This window comes from Oncorhynchus mykiss, chromosome 21, assembly GCF_013265735.2.
Source record: "Oncorhynchus mykiss isolate Arlee chromosome 21, USDA_OmykA_1.1, whole genome shotgun sequence".
Taxonomy (NCBI): domain Eukaryota; kingdom Metazoa; phylum Chordata; class Actinopteri; order Salmoniformes; family Salmonidae; genus Oncorhynchus; species Oncorhynchus mykiss.
In genome coordinates, this window is record NC_048585.1 from 59,014,025 (window position 1) to 59,034,552 (window position 20,528).

Below are 20,528 nucleotides of genomic sequence, written 5' to 3' on the forward strand. Positions count from 1 at the left end.
TCTCCACTTTATCAACCAGACCACCCCTCCTGGTCTATCTCTGCTAGCCACAGAGGTTAGCTCCCTCCTGGTCTATCTCTGCTAGCCACAGAGGTTAGCTCCCTCCTGGTCTATCTCTGCTTGCCACAGAGGTTAGCTCCCTCCTGGTCTATCTATGCTTGCTACAGAGGTTAGCTCCCTCATGGTCTATCTCTGCTAGCCACAGAGGTTAGCTCCCTCCTGGTCTATCTCTGCTAGCCACAGAGGTTAGCTCCCTCCTGGTCTATCTCTGCTTGCCACAGAGGTTAGCTCCCTCCTGGCCTATCCCTGCTAGCCACAGAGGTTAGCTCCCTCCTGGTCTATCCCTGCTAGCCACAGAGGTTAGCTCCCTCCTGATCCATCTCTGCTAGCCACAGAGGTTAGCTCCTTCCTGGTCTATCTATGCTTGCTACAGAGGTTAGCTCCCTCATGGTCTATCTCTGCTAGCCACAGAGGTTAGCTCCCTCCTGGTCTATCTCTGCTAGCCACAGAGGTTAGCTCCCTCCTGGTCTATCTCTGCTTGCCACAGAGGTTAGCTCCCTCCTGGCCTATCCCTGCTAGCCACAGAGGTTAGCTCCCTCCTGGTCTATCCCTGCTAGCCACAGAGGTTAGCTCCCTCCTGATCCATCTCTGCTAGCCACAGAGGTTAGCTCCTTCCTGGTCTATCTCTGCTAGCCACAGAGGTTAGCTCCCTCCTGGTCTATCTCTGCTAGCCACAGAGGTTAGCTCCCTCCTGATCCATCTCTGCTAGCCACAGAGGTTAGCTCCCTCCTGGTCTATCCCTGCTTGCCACAGAGGTTAGCTCCCTCCTGATCCATCTCTGCTAGCCACAGAGGTTAGCTCCTTCCTGGTCTATCTCTGCTAGCCACAGAGGTTAGCTCCCTCCTGGTCTATCTCTGCTTGCCACAGAGGTTAGCTCCCTCATGGTCTATCTCTGCTAGCCACAGAGGTTAGCTCCCTCCTGATCCATCTCTGCTAGCCACAGAGGTTAGCTCCTTCCTGGTCTATCTCTGCTAGCCACAGAGGTTAGCTCCCTCCTGGTCTATCTTTGCTAGCCACAGAGGTTAGCTCCCTCCTTCCTACTGTTAACACTTGACAGGTAGTTTGTGACAAGGTAAACTATGTGTTAGCGGGGGCTATTTTTGTGTACAACACCAACGAGCAATCCAATATGTATTTATAGACCGCTCTGCGCTATTTTACACAGGATACGGTCAACCCCTGGGTTATAATACTTGTATAAGTGTGTCATAGTCAGACAATCCTGCTAGCGGCTGGTCCTCCCTTTCTAGTTGACCGGACAACACCCTCACGGGTGAGTCACACTCGCTAAGTCCCGGGTATAGGGTTTCAGCTAAGACTAATTACTTGAAATGAATTCTTAGCTGAAAGCAGGGATTCGACACTTTGTCAAAGACAAAGAAAGGGCAAACTACAGATACCCAGTGCTCCTTTTGTGTGTCTTTTACAAAGTTACCCTGGAGCTCCCCTATGGTTTCCTGCTGGAACCCACAATATGGTCTGGCTGCAGGACACCTAAGGTGAAGCCCCTGAGTCAGTAGCTGTTATAATGCTACTCTTCTTCTTCAGCACTTTATTCAACAAGTCAGTTAACTAGTTAGTTAAAACCAGTAACACTTCTCTTTTGGTTCCACTAGTTAGTTAAAACCAGTAACACTTCTCTTTTGGTTCCACTAGTTAGTTAAAACCAGTAACACTTCTCTTTCCATTCCACTAGTTAGTTAGAACCAGTAGCACTTCTCTTTTGGTTCCACTAGTTAGTTAAAACCAGTAACACTTCTCTTTCCATTCCACTAGTTAGTTAGAACCAGTAACACTTCTCTTTTGGTTCCACTAGTTAGTTAAAACCAGTAACACTTCTCTTTCGGTTCCACTAGTTAGTTAGAACCAGTAACACTTCTCTTTTGGTTCCACTAGTTAGTTAAAACCAGTAACACTTCTCTTTCCATTCCACTAGTTAGTTAGAACCAGTAACACTTCTCTTTTGGTTCCACTAGTTAGTTAAAACCAGTAACACTTCTCTTTTGGTTCCACTAGTTAGTTAAAACCAGTAACACTTCTCTTTCCATTCCACTAGTTAGTTAGAACCAGTAACACTTCTCTTTTGGTTCCACTAGTTAGTTAGAACCAGTAACACTTCTCTTTTGGTTCCACTAGTTAGTTAAAACCAGTAACACTTCTCTTTTGGTTCCACTAGTTAGTTAAAACCAGTAACACGTCTCTTTCAGTTCCACTAGTTAGTTAAAACCAGTAACACTTCTCTTTCGGTTCCACTAGTTAGTTAGAACCAGTAACACTTCTCTTTTGGTTCCACTAGTTAGTTAAAACCAGTAGCACGTCTCTTTCAGTTCCACTAGTTAGTTAAAACCAGTAGCACTTCTCTTTCGGTTCCACTAGTTAGTTAAAACCAGTAACACTTCTCTTTCGGTTCCACTAGTTAGTTAAAACCAGTAACACGTCTCTTTCAGTTCCACTAGTTAGTTAAAACCAGTAACACTTCTCTTTCCATTCCACTAGTTAGTTAGAACCAGTAACACTTCTCTTTTGGTTCCACTAGTTAGTTAGAACCAGTAACACTTCTCTTTCGGTTCCACTAGTTAGTTAGAACCAGTAACACTTCTCTTTTGGTTCCACTAGTTAGTTAAAACCAGTAACACTTCTCTTTTGGTTCCACTAGTTAGTTAAAACCAGTAACACTTCTCTTTCCATTCCACTAGTTAGTTAGAACCAGTAACACTTCTCTTTTGGTTCCACTAGTTAGTTAAAACCAGTAACACTTCTCTTTTGGTTCCACTAGTTAGTTAAAACCAGTAACACGTCTCTTTCAGTTCCACTAGTTAGTTAAAACCAGTAACACTTCTCTTTCGGTTCCACTAGTTAGTTAGAACCAGTAACACTTCACTTTTGGTTCCACTAGTTAGTTAAAACCAGTAACACTTCTCTTTTGGTTCCACTAGTTAGTTAAAACCAGTAACACGTCTCTTTCAGTTCCACTAGTTAGTTAAAACCAGTAACACTTCTCTTTCGGTTCCACTAGTTAGTTAGAACCAGTAACACTTCTCTTTTGGTTCCACTAGTTAGTTAAAACCAGTAGCACGTCTCTTTCAGTTCCACTAGTTAGTTAAAACCAGTAGCACTTCTCTTTCGGTTCCACTAGTTAGTTAAAACCAGTAACACTTCTCTTTCGGTTCCACTAGTTAGTTAAAACCAGTAACACGTCTCTTTCAGTTCCACTAGTTAGTTAAAACCAGTAACACTTCTCTTTCCATTCCACTAGTTAGTTAGAACCAGTAACACTTCTCTTTTGGTTCCACTAGTTAGTTAGAACCAGTAACACTTCTCTTTCGGTTCCACTAGTTAGTTAGAACCAGTAACACTTCTCTTGTGGTTCCACTAGTTAGTTAAAACCAGTAACACTTCTCTTTTGGTTCCACTAGTTAGTTAAAACCAGTAACACTTCTCTTTCCATTCCACTAGTTAGTTAGAACCAGTAACACTTCTCTTTTGGTTCCACTAGTTAGTTAAAACCAGTAACACTTCTCTTTTGGTTCCACTAGTTAGTTAAAACCAGTAACACGTCTCTTTCAGTTCCACTAGTTAGTTAAAACCAGTAACACTTCTCTTTCGGTTCCACTAGTTAGTTAGAACCAGTAACACTTCACTTGCCACAGAGGTTAGCTGCCTCCTGGTCTATCTCTGCTAGCCACAGAGGTTAGCTCCCTCCTGGTCTATCTCTGCTTGCCACATAGGTTAGCTCCCTCCTGGTCTATCTCTGCTTGCCACATAGGTTAGCTCCCTCCTGGTCTATCTCTGCTTGCCACAGAGGTTAGCTCCCTCCTGGTCTATCTCTGCTTGCCACAGAGGTTAGCTCCCTCCTGGTCTATCTCTGCTTGCCACAGAGGTTAGCTCCCTCCTGGTCTATCTCTGCTTGCCACAGAGGTTAGCTCCCTCCTGGTCTATCTCTGCTTGCCACAGAGGTTAGCTCCCTCCTGGTCTATCTTTGCTAGCCACAGAGGTTAGCTCCCTCCTGGTCTATCTCTGCTAGCCACAGAGGTTAGCTCCCTCCTGGTCTATCTCTGCTAGCCACAGAGGTTAGCTCCCTCCTGGTCTATCTCTGCTAGCCACAGAGGTTAGCTCCCTCTGGTCTATCTCTGCTTGCTCCTTTACACACAGTCAGTTAACATGTCTCCTTTACACGTGATGTCTACACACAGTCAGTTAACATGTCTCCTTTACACACAGTCAGTTAACATGTCTCCTTTACACGTGATGTCTACACAGAGTCAGGTAACACGTTGGTACTTTTGTAGGTCGCAACCACATCATGTTTCCCTCCCAACTGAAACAGATAGGAACTGCTACCACATCATGTTTCCCTCCCAACTCTAAACAGATAGGAACTGCTACCACATCATGTTTCCCTCCCAACTCTAAACAGATAGGAACTGCTACCACATCATGTTTCCCTCCCAAATCTAAACAGATAGGAACTGCTACCACATCATGTTTCCCTCCCAACTGAAACAGATAGGAACTGCTGCCACATCATGTTTCCCTCCCAACTGAAACAGATAGGAACCACTGCCACATCATGTTTCCCTCCCAACTCTAAACAGATAGGAACTGCTACCACATCATGTTTCCCTCCCAACTGAAACAGATAGGAACTGCTGCCACATCATGTTTCCCTCCCAACTGAAACGGATAGGAACTGCTGCCACATCATGTTTCCCTCCCAACTGAAACAGATAGGAACCACTGCCACATCATGTTTCCCTCCCAACTCTAAACAGATAGGAACTGCTACCACATCATGTTTCCCTCCCAACTGAAACGGATAGGAACCGCTGCCACATCATGTTTCCCTCCCAACTGAAACGGATAGGAACCGCTGCCACCGGCATCTAATAACATAATTTTATTGAAACGGAAAATGTTTTGACACTTAATTCAAAAATAAAATAAAAAACATCTGGTAATTTAAGCCCTGTTCCTTGTCATATTTAACCCTTGTGGCCCAAATGGCGTCAAAATCGAGGCTCGGGAGGAGTCTAAGTCAATCATAAAAGCACATTAAAAGTTTTTAAAGAGAAGTGTAACGTCAATAGAATAGCATTTCAATAATTGTACCCTGTAAAGAGTCTGATGGCTGACGGTTAAGGATAATGAGAGAGGAGAGAGAGGACAGCGGAGCGACATCCCATAATCAACACCTCAAATCTCCTGACACCAGCAAAACGGTGATAAGGAGATAAATATAAGTTTGACAGTAACTGAGGCGACAAGACGGCAAGGGGAGGAGCGTAATGTGATCACTCAGAGGAGGAAAATAGAATGGTGTAAAAGACCAACGTGATAGATGGATATCCCACGGGGCGGGTGGAAAGGACGTGAGGTAGAACGGATGGATCCGGTAATACACCTTTCTGCAGGTTCCCGTGGCTTCACAGGTACATACGCAGCCTGCGCACCGACTCTCCGCACCGACATGCCAACGCTCCAAAAAATAAACAACACATTCTACAAAAATAGATATTAAAGTTCTACACGTAAGGTTGAGTGTACCCCTTTTATACCGTAGCACCTTGATACAAGACCAATGTCCACCGGTGGACAGATCCAATCCCAGATCCCAGTACCATAGATCCAATCCCAGATCCCCTTACCATAGATCCAATCCCAGATCCCCTTACCATAGATCCAATCCCAGATCCCCTTACCATAGATCCAATCCCAGATCCCCTTACCATAGATCCAATCCCAGATCCCCTTACCATAGATCCAATCCCAGATCCCCTTACCATAGATCCAATCCCAGATCCCCTTACCATAGATCCAATCCCAGATCCCCTTACCATAGATCCAATCCCAGATCCCCTTACCATAGATCCAATCCCAGATCCCCTTACCATAGATCCAATCCCAGATCCCCTTACCATAGATCCAATCCCAGATCCCCTTACCATAGATTCAATCCCAGATCCCCTTACCATAGATCCAATCCCAGATCCCCTTACCATAGATCCAATCCCAGATCCCCTTACCATAGATCCAATCCCAGATCCCCTTACCATAGATCCAATCCCAGATCCCCTTACCATAGATCCAATCCCAGATCCCCTTACCATAGATCCAATCCCAGATCCCCTTACCATAGATCCAATCCCAGATCCCCTTACCATAGATCCAATCCCAGATCCCCTTACCATAGAGCCAATCCCAGATCCCCTTACCATAGATCCAATCCCAGATCCCCTTACCATAGATCCAATCCCAGATCCCCTTACCATAGATCCAATCCCAGATCCCCTTACCATAGATCCAATTCCAGATCCCCTTACCATAGATCCAATCCCAGATCCCCTTACCATAGATCCAATCCCAGATCCCCTTACCATAGATCCAATCCCAGATCCCCATATCATAGATCCAATCCCAGATCCCCTTACCATAGATCCAATCCCAGATCCCCTTATCATAGATCCAATCCCAGATCCCCTTACCATAGATCCAATCCCAGATCCCCTTACCATAGATCCAATCCCAGATTCCCATATCATAGATCCAATCCCAGATCCCCTTATCGCAGATCCCCTTACCATAGATCCAATCCCAGATCCCCTTACCATAGATCCAATCCCAGATCCCCTTACCATAGATCCAATCCCAGATCCCCTTACCATAGATCCAATCCCAGATCCCCTTACCATAGATCCAATCCCAGATCCCCTTACCATAGATCCAATCCCAGATCCCCTTATCATAGATCCAATCCCAGATCCCCTTACCATAGATCCAATCCCAGATCATTTTACCATAGATCCAATCCCAGATTCCCATATCATAGATCCAATCCCAGATCCCCTTATCACAGATCCCCTTACCATAGATCCAATCCCAGATCCCCTTACCATAGATCCAATCCCAGATCCCCTTATCATAGATCCAATCCCAGATCCCCTTACCATAGATCCAATCCCAGATCCTCATAACATAGATTCAATCCCAGATCCCCTTACCATAGATCCAATCCCAGATCCCCTTATCATAGATCCAATCCCAGATCCCCTTACCATAGATCCAATCCCAGATCCTCTTACCATAGATACAATCCCAGATTCCCATATCATAGATCCAATCCCAGATCCCCTTATCACAGATCCCCTTACCATAGATCCAATCCCAGATCCCCTTATCATAGATCCAATCCCAGATCCCCTTACCATAGATCCAATCCCAGATCCCCTTACCATAGATCCAATCCCAGATCCCCTTACCATAGATCCAATCCCAGATCCTCATATCATAGATCCAATCCCAGATCCTCTTAACATAGATCCAATCCCAGATCCCCTTACCATAGATCCAATCCCAGATCCCCTTATCATAGATCCAATCCCAGATCCCCTTACCATAGATCCAATCCCAGATCCCCTTACCATAGATCCAATCCCAGATCCTCATATCATAGATCCAATCCCAGATACCCTTATTTATTTATTTCACCTTTATTTAACCAGGTAGGCAAGTTGAGAACAAGTTCTCATTTACAATTGCGACCTGGCCAAGATAAAGCAAAGCAGTTCGACACATACAACAACACAGAGTTACACATGGAGGAAAACAAACATACAGTCAATAATACAGTAGAAAAATAAGTCTATATACAATGTGAGCAAGTGAGGTGAGATAAGGGAGGTAAAGGCAAAAAAAAGGCCATGGTGGCGAAGTAAATACAATATAGCAAGTAAAACACTGGAATGGTAGATTTGCAGTGGAAGAATGTGCAAAGTAGAGATAGAAATAATGGGGTGCAAAGGAGCAAAATAAATAAAGTAGGGAAAGAGGTTGTTGTTTGGGCTAAATTATAGATGGGCTATGTACAGGGGCAGTAATCTGTGAGCTGCTCTGACAGCTGGTGCTTAAAGCTAGTGATGGAGATAAGCGTTTCCAGTTTCAGAGATGTTTGTAGTTCGTTCCAGTCATTGGCAGCAGAGAACTGGAAGGAGAGGCGGCCAAAGGAGGAATTGGTTTTGGGGGTGACCAAAGATATACCTGCTGGAGCGTGTGCTACAGGTGGCTGCTGCTATGGTGACCAGCGAGCTGAGATAAGAGGGTACTTTACCTAGCAGGGTCTTGTAGATGACCTGGAGCCAGTGGGTTTGGCAACGGGTATGAAGTGAGGGCCAGCCAACGAGAGCGTACAGGTCGCAGTGGTGGGTAGTATCCAATCCCAGATCCCCTTGTCATAGATCCAATCCCAGATCCCCTTGTCATAGATCCAATCCCAGATCCCCTTATCATAGATCCAATCACACATCCACATATCACAGATCCCCTTACCACAGATCCCCATACCACAGATCCCCATACCACAGATCCCCTTATCACAGATCCCCATACCACAGATCCCCATACCACAGATCCCCTTATCCCAGATCCCCTTATCACAAATTCCTTACCACAGATCCCCATACCACAGATCCTCATACCACAGATCCCCATACCACAGATCTCCTTATCCCAGATCCCCTTACCACAGATCCCCATACCACAGATCCCCTTACCACAGATCCCCTTATCACAGATCCCCATACCACAGATCCCCTTACCACAGATCCCCTTACCACAGAACCCCTTATCCCAAATCCCCTTACCACAGATCCACTTATCCCAGATCTCCTTATCACAGAACCCCTTATCCCAGATCCCCTTACCACAGATCCCCATACCACAGATCCCCATACCACAGATCCCCTTACCACAGATCCCCATACCACAGATCCCCATACCACAGATCCCCTTATCACAGATCCAACCCCTTGGGAGAAACTAAAAGGCCTTTACTTTAACCCTTCAGATGAAATGGAAACCCTTCACAGAAATACAACCCAGTCCAGTATATGAAGTCCACCCCCCCCCCCTTTTGCAATTGATCAAAATGTATGATAACCGTAATAGAGATTTGTTAGCAATTGATTAAAGGTCACATGTAGCCTAACAGATGTTGAAGAACAATAAAAAGATCAATATCGGGCAGAAATATTGGTCTTAATCCACACGCAACATTATAACAATGATCAAGGAGTTTTTGGGACTGGCATGTGAGAACAACACATCCCAACTAAATATAGCAGGCACATTGTTGAACATATATTAATTCCTTTTTTTTTCGAGAAGGTGAAAGACATTGATTTAAACACGTATAGCCTTTTTAAAAAACAGGACTTAATTGCGGTTAGCCAGGGATGGCTTTTAAAGAGGATAGCTGAACATTCCAAGAGTCCTCCAAAAAGCCATGGCGTCACGAGGTGGAAACCGGCACAGGTTGAAACTGTGGTAACACCGGTGAACGTTAACGAGGTACTCACCCTAAGGACACCACTTCTCCTGAAGCACTCTTCTGCGTTACTTGACTGAAGGGACACAGCTCGTAAATATACCTTCAGAGAAGAATAGAACAAAAAAATATTTTTTTTTAGAAAATGAGTTACTTTCACCATGTCCTGTTGAACACAGAATAGTGTAATTGTCACTCTACATATCTGCACTAATCTCCATTGATGTGTACAGTTATATGTTCAGTTAGAAAAATATATGGATGTGGAAGACACATTGGCACAGTATCCCAGACACAGATTAAGCCTGGACTAAAATATAATTTTCAATGGATATCGAGATTGCTTTTTAATATCAGGAATAGGCTTAATCTGTACCAGTCACAGTACCAGTCACAGTCACAGTACCAGTCACAGTACCAGTCACAGTACCAGTCACAGTACCAGTACCAGTCACAGTACCAGTCACAGTACCAGTCACAGTACCAGTACCAGTCACAGTACCAGTCACAGTACCAGTACCAGTCACAGTACCAGTCACAGTACCAGTCACAGTACCAGTCACAGTACCAGTACCAGTACCAGTCACAGTACCAGTCACAGTACCAGTCACAGTCACAGTCACAGTACCAGTACCAGTCACAGTACCAGTACCAGTCACAGTACCAGTACCAGTCACAGTACCAGTACCAGTACCAGTCACAGTACCAGTCACAGTACCAGTCACAGTACCAGTACCAGTCACAGTACCAGTACCAGTCACAGTACCAGTCACAGTCACAGTACCAGTACCAGTACCAGTCACAGTACCAGTACCAGTCACAGTACCAGTCACAGTACCAGTACCAGTCACAGTCACAGTACCAGTACCAGTCACAGTACCAGTCACAGTACCAGTACCAGTCACAGTACCAGTACCAGTCACAGTACCAGTACCAGTACCAGTCACAGTACCAGTACCAGTCACAGTACCAGTACCAGTCACAGTACCAGTCACAGTACCAGTCACAGTACCAGTACCAGTCACAGTACCAGTCACAGTACCAGTCACAGTACCAGTACCAGTCACAGTACCAGTCACAGTACCAGTACCAGTCACAGTACCAGTACCAGTACCAGTCACAGTACCAGTACCAGTCACAGTACCAGTCAAAGGTTTGGACACAACCTACTCATTCAAGGGTTCATTATCATTTTACTTATTTTCAACATTGTAGAATAATAGACTTCAGAACTATGAAATACCATGTGAAATCACGTGGTAACCAAAAAAGTGTTAAGCAAATCAAAATATATGTTTTATTTATTTATTTAAATTTTTTTAAGTAGCCACCCTTTGCCTTGAAGACAGCTTTGCACACTCTTGGCATTCTCTCAACCAGCTAAATGAGGTAGTCACCTGGAATGCATTTCAATTAACAGATGTGCCTTGTTAAAAGCTAATTTGTGGAATTTCTTTCATTCTTAAGGTGTTTGAGCTAATCATTTGTGTTGTGACAAGGTAGGGGTGGTATACAGAAGATAGCCCTATTTGGTAAAAGACCAAGTCCATATTATGTCAAGAACAGCTCAAATAAGCAAAAATAAATGACAGTCCATCATTACTTTAAGACATGAAGGTCACTTTAACACAACATTTCAAGAACTTTGAAGGATTCTTCAAGTGCAGTCGTAAAAACCATCAAGTGCTGTGGTGAAACTGCCTCTCATGAGGACCGCCACAGGAAAGGAAGACCCAGAGTTACCAATGGACATTAGACCGGTGGAAATCTGTCCTTTGGTCTGATGACTCCAAATTTGAGATTTGTGGTTCCAACCATCATGTCTTTGTGAGACGCAGAGTAGGTGAATGGATGATCTCTCCACATGCGGTTCCCACATGAAGCATGGAGGAGGTGGTATATTATGGTGCTGTGCTGGTGACACTGTCTGTGATTTATTTAGAATTTATCTAGCATTCTGCAGTAAAACACCATCCCATCTGGTTTGCGCTTAGTGGGATTATCATTTGTTTTTCAACAGGACAATGACCCCAAACACACCTTCAGGCTGTATAAGGGCTATTTCAAAAAGGACGAGAGTGATGAAGTGCTGCATCAGATGACCTGGCCTCCCCAATCACCCGACCTCAACCCAAATTAGATGGTTTGGGATGAGTTGGACCGCAGATTGAAGGAAAAGCAGCCAACAAGTGCTCAGCATATGGAACTCCTTCAAGATTGTTGGAAAAGCATTCCAGGTGAAGCTGGTTGAGAGAATGCCAAGAGTGTGCAAAACTGTCATCAAGGCAAAGGGTGGCTACTTTGAAAAATCTCAAATATAAAACATATTTAGATTTGTTTAACACTTTTTTGGTTACTACATGATTCCATATGTGTTATTTCATAGTGTTGATGTTTTCACTATTATTGTACAATGTAGAAAATAGTAAAAATAAAGAAAAACACTTGAATGAGTAGGTGTGTCCAAACCTTTGACTGGTACTGTGTATCCCTTCTGTCACATAGCTATATGAGGAAGGTACGAAGACGAACGCACACAGGCCAGCATTATTGAACAAAGCCCTGTTGGCCACCATTTTGTCTCAACTCTCTGTCAAGGAGCCACTGGTGGCCACGCACAGCTTTTCTACCCAGACTCAGGAGACTGGAGAAGCTAGCAATTAGTGCAGGCCGTTGTTAACGTTGGCTAGTGAGCGCCAGAGAGTGGAAAAGACAGAGAAGAGCTCCAGTAAACTGATCAAAGAACTGGATGGAGAAAAGGACAGAGGTAAGCCAGCAGGGTTTGTTCTTGACATTTGAACCAATGCATTGACTAATACAAAAGGAAAGGAAGAGGCCAAGTCAACCAAAATGAAAGAGAGTGAGAGAGGGGAAGAGAAAGAGCAAGGGATGGGGTGGAAGAAAGGTTGAAGTGAAAGTGGATGTGGGTCGGGGAGGGGGAGGGGTCAAAAGCAGAGAGAGGAAAAAGAAAGATGAAAGAAAACGATGAATATCAGAGAAGAGAGGGAGGGGGGGATAGAGACAGGGGGGGTAGAGAGAGTGGGGGTTAGAGAGAGGGGGGTTAGAGAGAGGGGGGGTAGAGAGAGAGGGGGGGTAGAGAGAGAGGGGGGTAGAGAGAGAGGGGGTAGAGAGAGAGGAGTAGAGAGAGAGGGGGATAGAGGGAGACGGGGGTAGAGAGAGAGCGGGGTAGAGAGAGAGGGGGGGTAGAGAGAGGGGGGTAGAGAGAGAGGGGGGGTAGAGAGAGAGGGGGGGTAGAGAGAGAGGGGGTAGAGAGAGAGGAGTAGAGAGAGAGGGGGATAGAGGGAGAGGGGGGTAGAGAGAGAGCGGGGTAGAGAGAGATGGGGGGTAGAGAGAGAGGAGTAGAGAGAGAGGGGGATAGAGAGAGAGGGGGGTAGAGGGAGAGGGGGGTAGAGAGAGAGCGGGGAAGAGAGAGAGAGGGGGCTAGAGAGAGAGAGGGGAAGAGAGAGATGGTGGTAAGGGAAGAGAGAGAGAGACGGGGGTAGAGAGAGAGAGAGAGACGGGGGTAGAGGGAGAGAGAGGGGGTGTAGAGGGAGAGGGGGGTAGAGAGAGAGGAGTAGAGAGAGAGGGGGATAGAGAGAGAGGGGGGGTAGAGAGAGAGAGGGGGTAGAGAGAGAGGGGGGGTATAGAGTGAGAGGGGATAGAGAGAGAGGGGTGTAGAGATAGAGGGGGTAGAGAGAGAAAGGGGGTAGAGAGAGAGAAGGGGAGAGGGGGGTAGAGAGAGGGGTGGGGTAGAGAGAGAGAGGGGGTAGAGAGGGAGGGGTAAAGAGAGAGAGGGGTAGGGAGAGAGAGTGGGTAGAGAGAGAGGGGGGTAAAGAGAGGGAGGGGTAAAAAGAGAGAGGGGTAAAAAGAGAGAGTGGGTAGAGAGAGAGGGGGGTAAAGAGAGAGGGGGGAAGAGAGAGAGAGAGAGAGAGAGAGAGGGTAGAGAGAGAGAGAGGGGGTAGAAAGAGAGAGAGAGGAGAGAGAGGGGGTAGAGAGATAGGGGTAAAGAGAGAGAGGGGGGTAGAGGGAGAGAGAGGGGGGGTAGAGGGAGAGAGAGGGGGTAGAGAGAGAGAGGGGGGGGTAGAGAGAGAGAGGGGGTAGAGAGAGAGAGGGGGGTAGAGAGAGAGGGGGTAGAGGGAGAGAGAGGGGGGGTAGAGAGAGAGGAGTAGAGAGAGAGAGAGGGTAGAGAGAGAGGGGGGGTATAGAGAGAGAGGAGTAGAGAGAGGGGGGGTAGAGAGAGGGGATAGAGAGAGAGGGGGGTAGTGAGAGAGATAGGGGGTAGAGAGAGATAGGGGGTAGAGAGAGAGAGGTGGTATAGAGAGAGAGGAGTAGAGAGAGAGGGGGATAGAGAGAGAGGGGGTAGAGAGAGAGAGGGGGGGTAGAGAGAGAGAGGGGGGTAGAGAGAGAGAGAGGGTAGAGAGAGAGGGGGGGTAGAGAGAGGGGGTAGAGAGAGAGGAGATAGAGAGAAGGGGATAGAGGGAGAGAGAGGGGGGTAGAGAGAGAGAGAGGGGATAGAGAGAGAGAGGGGGTAGAGAGAGAGAGGGGGTAGAGGGAGAGAGAGGGGGGTAGAGAGAGAGAGGGGATAGAGAGAGAGAGGGGGTAGAGAGAGAGGGGGGTAGAGGGAGAGAGAGGGGGGGTAGAGAGAGAGAGAGGGGGTAGAGAGAGAGGGGGGGTAGAGAGAGGGGAGATAGAGAGAGGGGGGTAGAGAGAGAGAGAGAGGGGGTAGAGAGAGAGGGGGGGTAGAGAGAGGGGGGTAGAGAGAGAGGAGATAGAGAGAGGGGGTAGAGGGAGAGAGAGGGGGGGTAGAGAGGGGGGTAGAGCGAGGGGGGTAGAGAGAGGGGTGGTAGAGAGAGAGGAGATAGAGGGAGGGGGTAGAGAGAAAGGGGGTAGAGAGAGAGAAGGGGAGAGAGGGGTAGAGAGAGGGGGTAGAGAGAGGAAATAGAGGGGGTAGAGAGAGAAAGAGGGTAGAGAGAGAGAGGGGGTAAAGAGAGAGAGGGGTATAGAGAGAGAGAGGGGGTAAAGAGAGAGATGGGTAGAGAGAGAGAGAGGGTCGAGATAGAGAGGGTAGAGAGAGAGGAGATAGAGGGGGTAGAGAGAGAGGGGGATAGATAAAGAGAGAGGGTAGAGAGAGAGAGGGTATAGAGAGAGAGAAGGAGTAGAGAGAGAGGGGGGGTAGAGAGAGGGGGTAGAGGTGTAGAGAGGGGGGGTAGAGAGAGGGGGTAGAGGTAGAGAGAGGGGGGGTAGAGAGAGGGAAGTGATTGGACACGGAGTTCTTCGTTCATAAGGATGTTTGTATTAAATGTTTCTTGTCTCCAAGAGTTCCGTTTAAACATTTATCCTTTCATGTCGAATGTTGTCCTCCTCCGCTTTCTGACTGGGTAAATGTTGCAGAGAAAACACTGTGTATAATGTCTATGTACTAGAAAACAGAGAAAACACTGTGTATAATGTCTATGTACTAGAAAATACTGTGTATAATGTCTATGTACTAGAAAATACTGTGTATAATGTCTATGTACTAGAAAATACTGTGTATAATGTCTATGTACTAGAAAACACTGTGTATAATGTCTATGTACTAGAAAACACTGTGTATAATGTCTATGTACTAGAAAATACTGTGTATAATGTCTATGTACTAGAAAATACTGTGTATAATGTCTATGTACTAGAAAACACTGTGTATAATGTCTATGTACTAGAAAACAGAGAAAACACTGTGTATAATGTTTATGTACTAGAAAACACTGTGTATAATGTCTATGTACTAGAAAACAGAGAAAACACTGTGTATAATGTCTATGTACTAGAAAACAGAGAAAACACTGTGTATAATGTCTATGTACTAGAAAACACTGTGTATAATGTCTATGTACTAGAAAACAGAGAAAACACTGTGTATAATGTCTATGTACTAGAAAACAGAGAAAACACTGTGTATAATGTCTATGTACTAGAAAATACTGTGTATAATGTCTATGTACTAGAAAATACTGTGTATAATGTATATGTACTACAAAACACTGTGTATAATGTCTATGTACTAGAAAACAGAGAAAACACTGTGTATAATGTCTATGTACTAGAAAACACTGTGTATAATGTCTATGTACTAGAAAACACTGTGTATAATGTCTATGTACTAGAAAACACTGTGTATAATGTCTATGTACTAGAAAACAGAGAAAACACTGTGTATAATGTCTATGTACTAGAAAACACTGTGTATAATGTCTATGTACTAGAAAATACTGTGTATAATGTCTATGTACTAGAAAACACTGTGTATGTCTATGTACTAGAAAACACTGTGTATAATGTCTATGTACTAGAAAACAGAGAAAACACTGTGTATAATGTCTATGTACTAGAAAACACTGTGTATAATGTCTATGTACTAGAAAACACTGTGTATAATGTCTATGTACTAGAAAACAGAGAAAACACTGTGTATAATGTCTATGTACTAGAAAATACTGTGTATAATGTCTATGTACTAGAAAACACTGTGTATAATGTCTATGTACTAGAAAACAGAGAAAACACTGTGTATAATGTCTATGTACTAGAAAATACTGTGTATAATGTCTATGTACTAGAAAACAGAGAAAACACTGTGTATAATGTCTATGTACTAGAAAACAGAGAAAATACTGTGTATAATGTCTATGTACTAGAAAACTGTGTATAATGTCTATGTACTACAAAACACTGTGTATAATGTCTATGTACTAGAAAATACTGTGTATAATGTCTATGTACTAGAAAACAGAGAAAATACTGTGTATAATGTCTATGTACTAGAAAACACTGTGTATAATGTCTACGTACTAGAAAACAGAGAAAACACTGTATATAATGTCTATGTACTAGAAAACAGAGAAAACACTGTGTATAATGTCTACGTACTAGAAAACAGAGAAAACACTGTATATAATGTCTATGTACTAGAAAACAGAGAAAACACTGTGTATAATGTCTACGTACTAGAAAACAGAGAAAATACTGTGTATAATGTCTATGTACTAGAAAACAGAGAAAACACTGTGTATAATGTCTACGTACTAGAAAACAGAGAAAATACTGTGTATAATGTCTATGTACTAGAAAACACTGTGTATAATGTCTATGTACTAGAAAACAGAGAAAACACTGTGTATAATGTCTATGTACTAGAAAACAGAGAAAACACTGTGTATAATGTCTACGTACTAGAAAACAGAGAAAATACTGTGTATAATGTCTATGTACTAGAAAACACTGTGTATAATGTCTATGTACTAGAAAATACTGTGTATAATGTCTATGTACTAGAAAACACTGTGTATAATGTCTATGTACTAGAAAACACTGTGTATAATGTCTATGTACTAGAAAACACTGTGTATCATGTCTATGTACTAGAAAACAGAGAAAACACTGTGTATAATGTCTATGTACTAGAAAACAGAGAAAACACTGTGTATAATGTCTACGTACTAGAAAACAGAGAAAATACTGTGTATAATGTCTATGTACTAGAAAACACTGTGTATAATGTCTATGTACTACAAACCAGAGAAAACACTGTGTATAATGTCTACGTACTAGAAAACAGAGAAAATACTGTGTATAATGTCTATGTACTAGAAAACACTGTGTATAATGTCTATGTACTAGAAAATACTGTGTATAATGTCTATGTACTAGAAAACACTGTGTATAATGTCTATGTACTAGAAAACACTGTGTATAATGTCTATGTACTAGAAAACACTGTGTATAATGTCTATGTACTAGAAAACAGAGAAAACACTGTGTATAATGTCTATGTACTAGAAAACACTGTGTATAATGTCTATGTACTAGAAAACACTGTGTATAATGTCTATGTACTAGAAAATACTGTGTATAATGTCTATGTACTAGAAAATACTGTGTATAATGTCTATGTACTACAAAACACTGTGTATAATGTCTATGTACTAGAAAACAGAGAAAACACTGTGTATAATGTCTATGTACTAGAAAACACTGTGTATAATGTCTATGTACTAGAAAACACTGTGTATAATGTCTATGTAATAGAAAACAGAGAAAACACTGTGTATAATGTCTATGTACTAGAAAACAGAGAAAACACTGTGTATAATGTCTATGTACTAGAAAACACTGTGTATAATGTCTATGTACTAGAAAATACTGTGTATAATGTCTATGTACTAGAAAACACTGTGTATAATGTCTATGTACTAGAAAACACTGTGTATAATGTCTATGTACTAGAAAACAGAGAAAACACTGTGTATAATGTCTATGAACTAGAAAACACTGTGTATAATGTCTATGTACTAGAAAACAGAGAAAACACTGTGTATAATGTCTATGAACTAGAAAACACTGTGTATAATGTCTATGTACTAGAAAACACTGTGTATAATGTCTATGTACTAGAAAACAGAGAAAACACTGTGTATAATGTCTATGTACTAGAAAATACTGTGTATAATGTCTATGTACTAGAAAACACTGTGTATAATGTCTATGTACTAGAAAACAGAGAAAACACTGTGTATAATGTCTATGTACTAGAAAATACTGTGTATAATGTCTATGTACTAGAAAACAGAGAAAACACTGTGTATAATGTCTATGTACTAGAAAACAGAGAAAATACTGTGTATAATGTCTATGTACTAGAAAACTGTGTATAATGTCTATGTACTACAAAACACTGTGTATAATGTCTATGTACTAGAAAATACTGTGTATAATGTCTATGTACTAGAAAACAGAGAAAATACTGTGTATAATGTCTATGTACTAGAAAACACTGTGTATAATGTCTACGTACTAGAAAACAGAGAAAATACTGTGTATAATGTCTACGTACTAGAAAACAGAGAAAACACTGTGTATAATGTCTATGTACTAGAAAACAGAGAAAACACTGTATATAATGTATATGTACTAGAAAACACTGTGTATAATGTCTATGTACTAGAAAACACTGTGTATAATGTCTATGTACTAGAAAACAGAGAAAACACTGTGTATAATGTCTATGTACTAGAAAACAGAGAAAACACTGTGTATAATGTCTACGTACTAGAAAACAGAGAAAATACTGTGTATAATGTCTATGTACTAGAAAACACTGTGTATAATGTCTATGTACTAGAAAATACTGTGTATAATGTCTATGTACTAGAAAACACTGTGTATAATGTCTATGTACTAGAAAACACTGTGTATAATGTCTATGTACTAGAAAACACTGTGTATCATGTCTATGTACTAGAAAACAGAGAAAACACTGTGTATAATGTCTATGTACTAGAAAACAGAGAAAACACTGTGTATAATGTCTACGTACTAGAAAACAGAGAAAATACTGTGTATAATGTCTATGTACTAGAAAACACTGTGTATAATGTCTATGTACTAGAAAACACTGTGTATAATGTCTATGTACTAGAAAACACTGTGTATAATGTCTATGTACTAGAAAACAGAGAAAACACTGTGTATAATGTCTATGTACTAGAAAACACTGTGTATAATGTTTATGTACTAGAAAACAGAGAAAACACTGTGTATAATGTCTATGTACTAGAAAATACTGTGTATAATGTCTATGTACTAGAAAATACTGTGTATAATGTCTATGTACTACAAAACACTGTGTATAATGTCTATGTACTAGAAAACAGAGAAAACACTGTGTATAATGTCTATGTACTAGAAAACACTGTGTATAATGTCTATGTAATAGAAAACAGAGAAAACACTGTGTATAATGTCTATGTACTAGAAAACACTGTGTATAATGTCTATGTACTAGAAAATACTGTGTATAATGTCTATGTACTAGAAAACACTGTGTATAATGTCTATGTACTAGAAAACACTGTGTATAATGTCTATGTACTAGAAAACAGAGAAAACACTGTGTATAATGTATATGTACTAGAAAACACTGTGTATAATGTCTATGTACTAGAAAACACTGTGTATAATGTCTATGTACTAGAAAATACTGTGTATAATGTCTATGTACTAGAAAACACTGTGTATAATGTCTATGTACTAGAAAACACTGTGTATAATGTCTATGTACTAGAAAACAGAGAAAACACTGTGTATAATGTCTATGTACTAGAAAACACTGTGTATAATGTCTATGTACTAGAAAACACTGTGTATAATGTCTATGTACTAGAAAATACTGTGTATAATGTCTATGTACTAGAAAATACTGTGTATAATGTCTATGTACTACAAAACACTGTGTATAATGTCTATGTACTAGAAAACAGAGAAAACACTGTGTATAATGTCTATGTACTAGAAAACACTGTGTATAATGTCTATGTACTAGAAAACACTGTGTATAATGTCTATGTAATATAAAACAGAGAAAACACTGTGTATAATGTCTATGTACTAGAAAACAGAGAAAACACTGTGTATAATGTCTATGTACTAGAAAACACTGTGTATAATGTCTATGTACTAGAAAATACTGTGTATAATGTCTATGTACTAGAAAACACTGTGTATAATGTCTATGTACTAGAAAACACTGTGTATAATGTCTATGTACTAGAAAACAGAGAAAACACTGTGTATAATGTCTATGTACTAGAAAACACTGTGTATAATGTCTATGTACTAGAAAACACTGTGTATAATGTCTATGTAATAGAAAACAGAGAAAACACTGTGTATAATGTCTATGTACTAGAAAACAGAGAAAACACTGTGTATAATGTCTATGTACTAGAAAACACTGTGTATAATGTCTATGTACTAGAAAACACTGTGTATAATGTCTATGTACTAGAAAACAGAGAAAATACTGTGTATAATGTCTATGTACTAGAAAACAGAGAAAACACTGTGTATAATGTCTATGTAATAGAAAACAGAGAAAACACTGTGTATAATGTCTATGTACTAGAAAACACTGTGTATAATGTCTATGTACTAGAAAACAGAGAAAACACTGTGTATAATGTCTATGTACTAGAAAATACTGTGTATAATGTCTATGTACTAGAAAATACTGTGTATAATGTCTATGTACTAGAAAACACTGTGTATAATGTCTACGTACTAGAAAACAGAGAAAATACTGTGTATAATGTCTATGTACTAGAAAACACTG

General features: G+C 41.8%; 1 protein-coding gene across 1 annotated transcript in view; it reads right to left on the reverse strand.

Moving 5' to 3' along the window:
• LOC110500776 (glucosidase 2 subunit beta) overlaps window positions 1-20,528 on the reverse strand; it is a 319,402-nt gene that overhangs the window by 52,764 nt on the left and 246,110 nt on the right. The window contains exon 13 of the mRNA XM_036958295.1: window positions 9,411-9,482. Within this exon, the coding sequence (XP_036814190.1) occupies window positions 9,411-9,482 (72 nt within the window). The remainder of the gene's footprint in view (window positions 1-9,410; window positions 9,483-20,528) is intronic.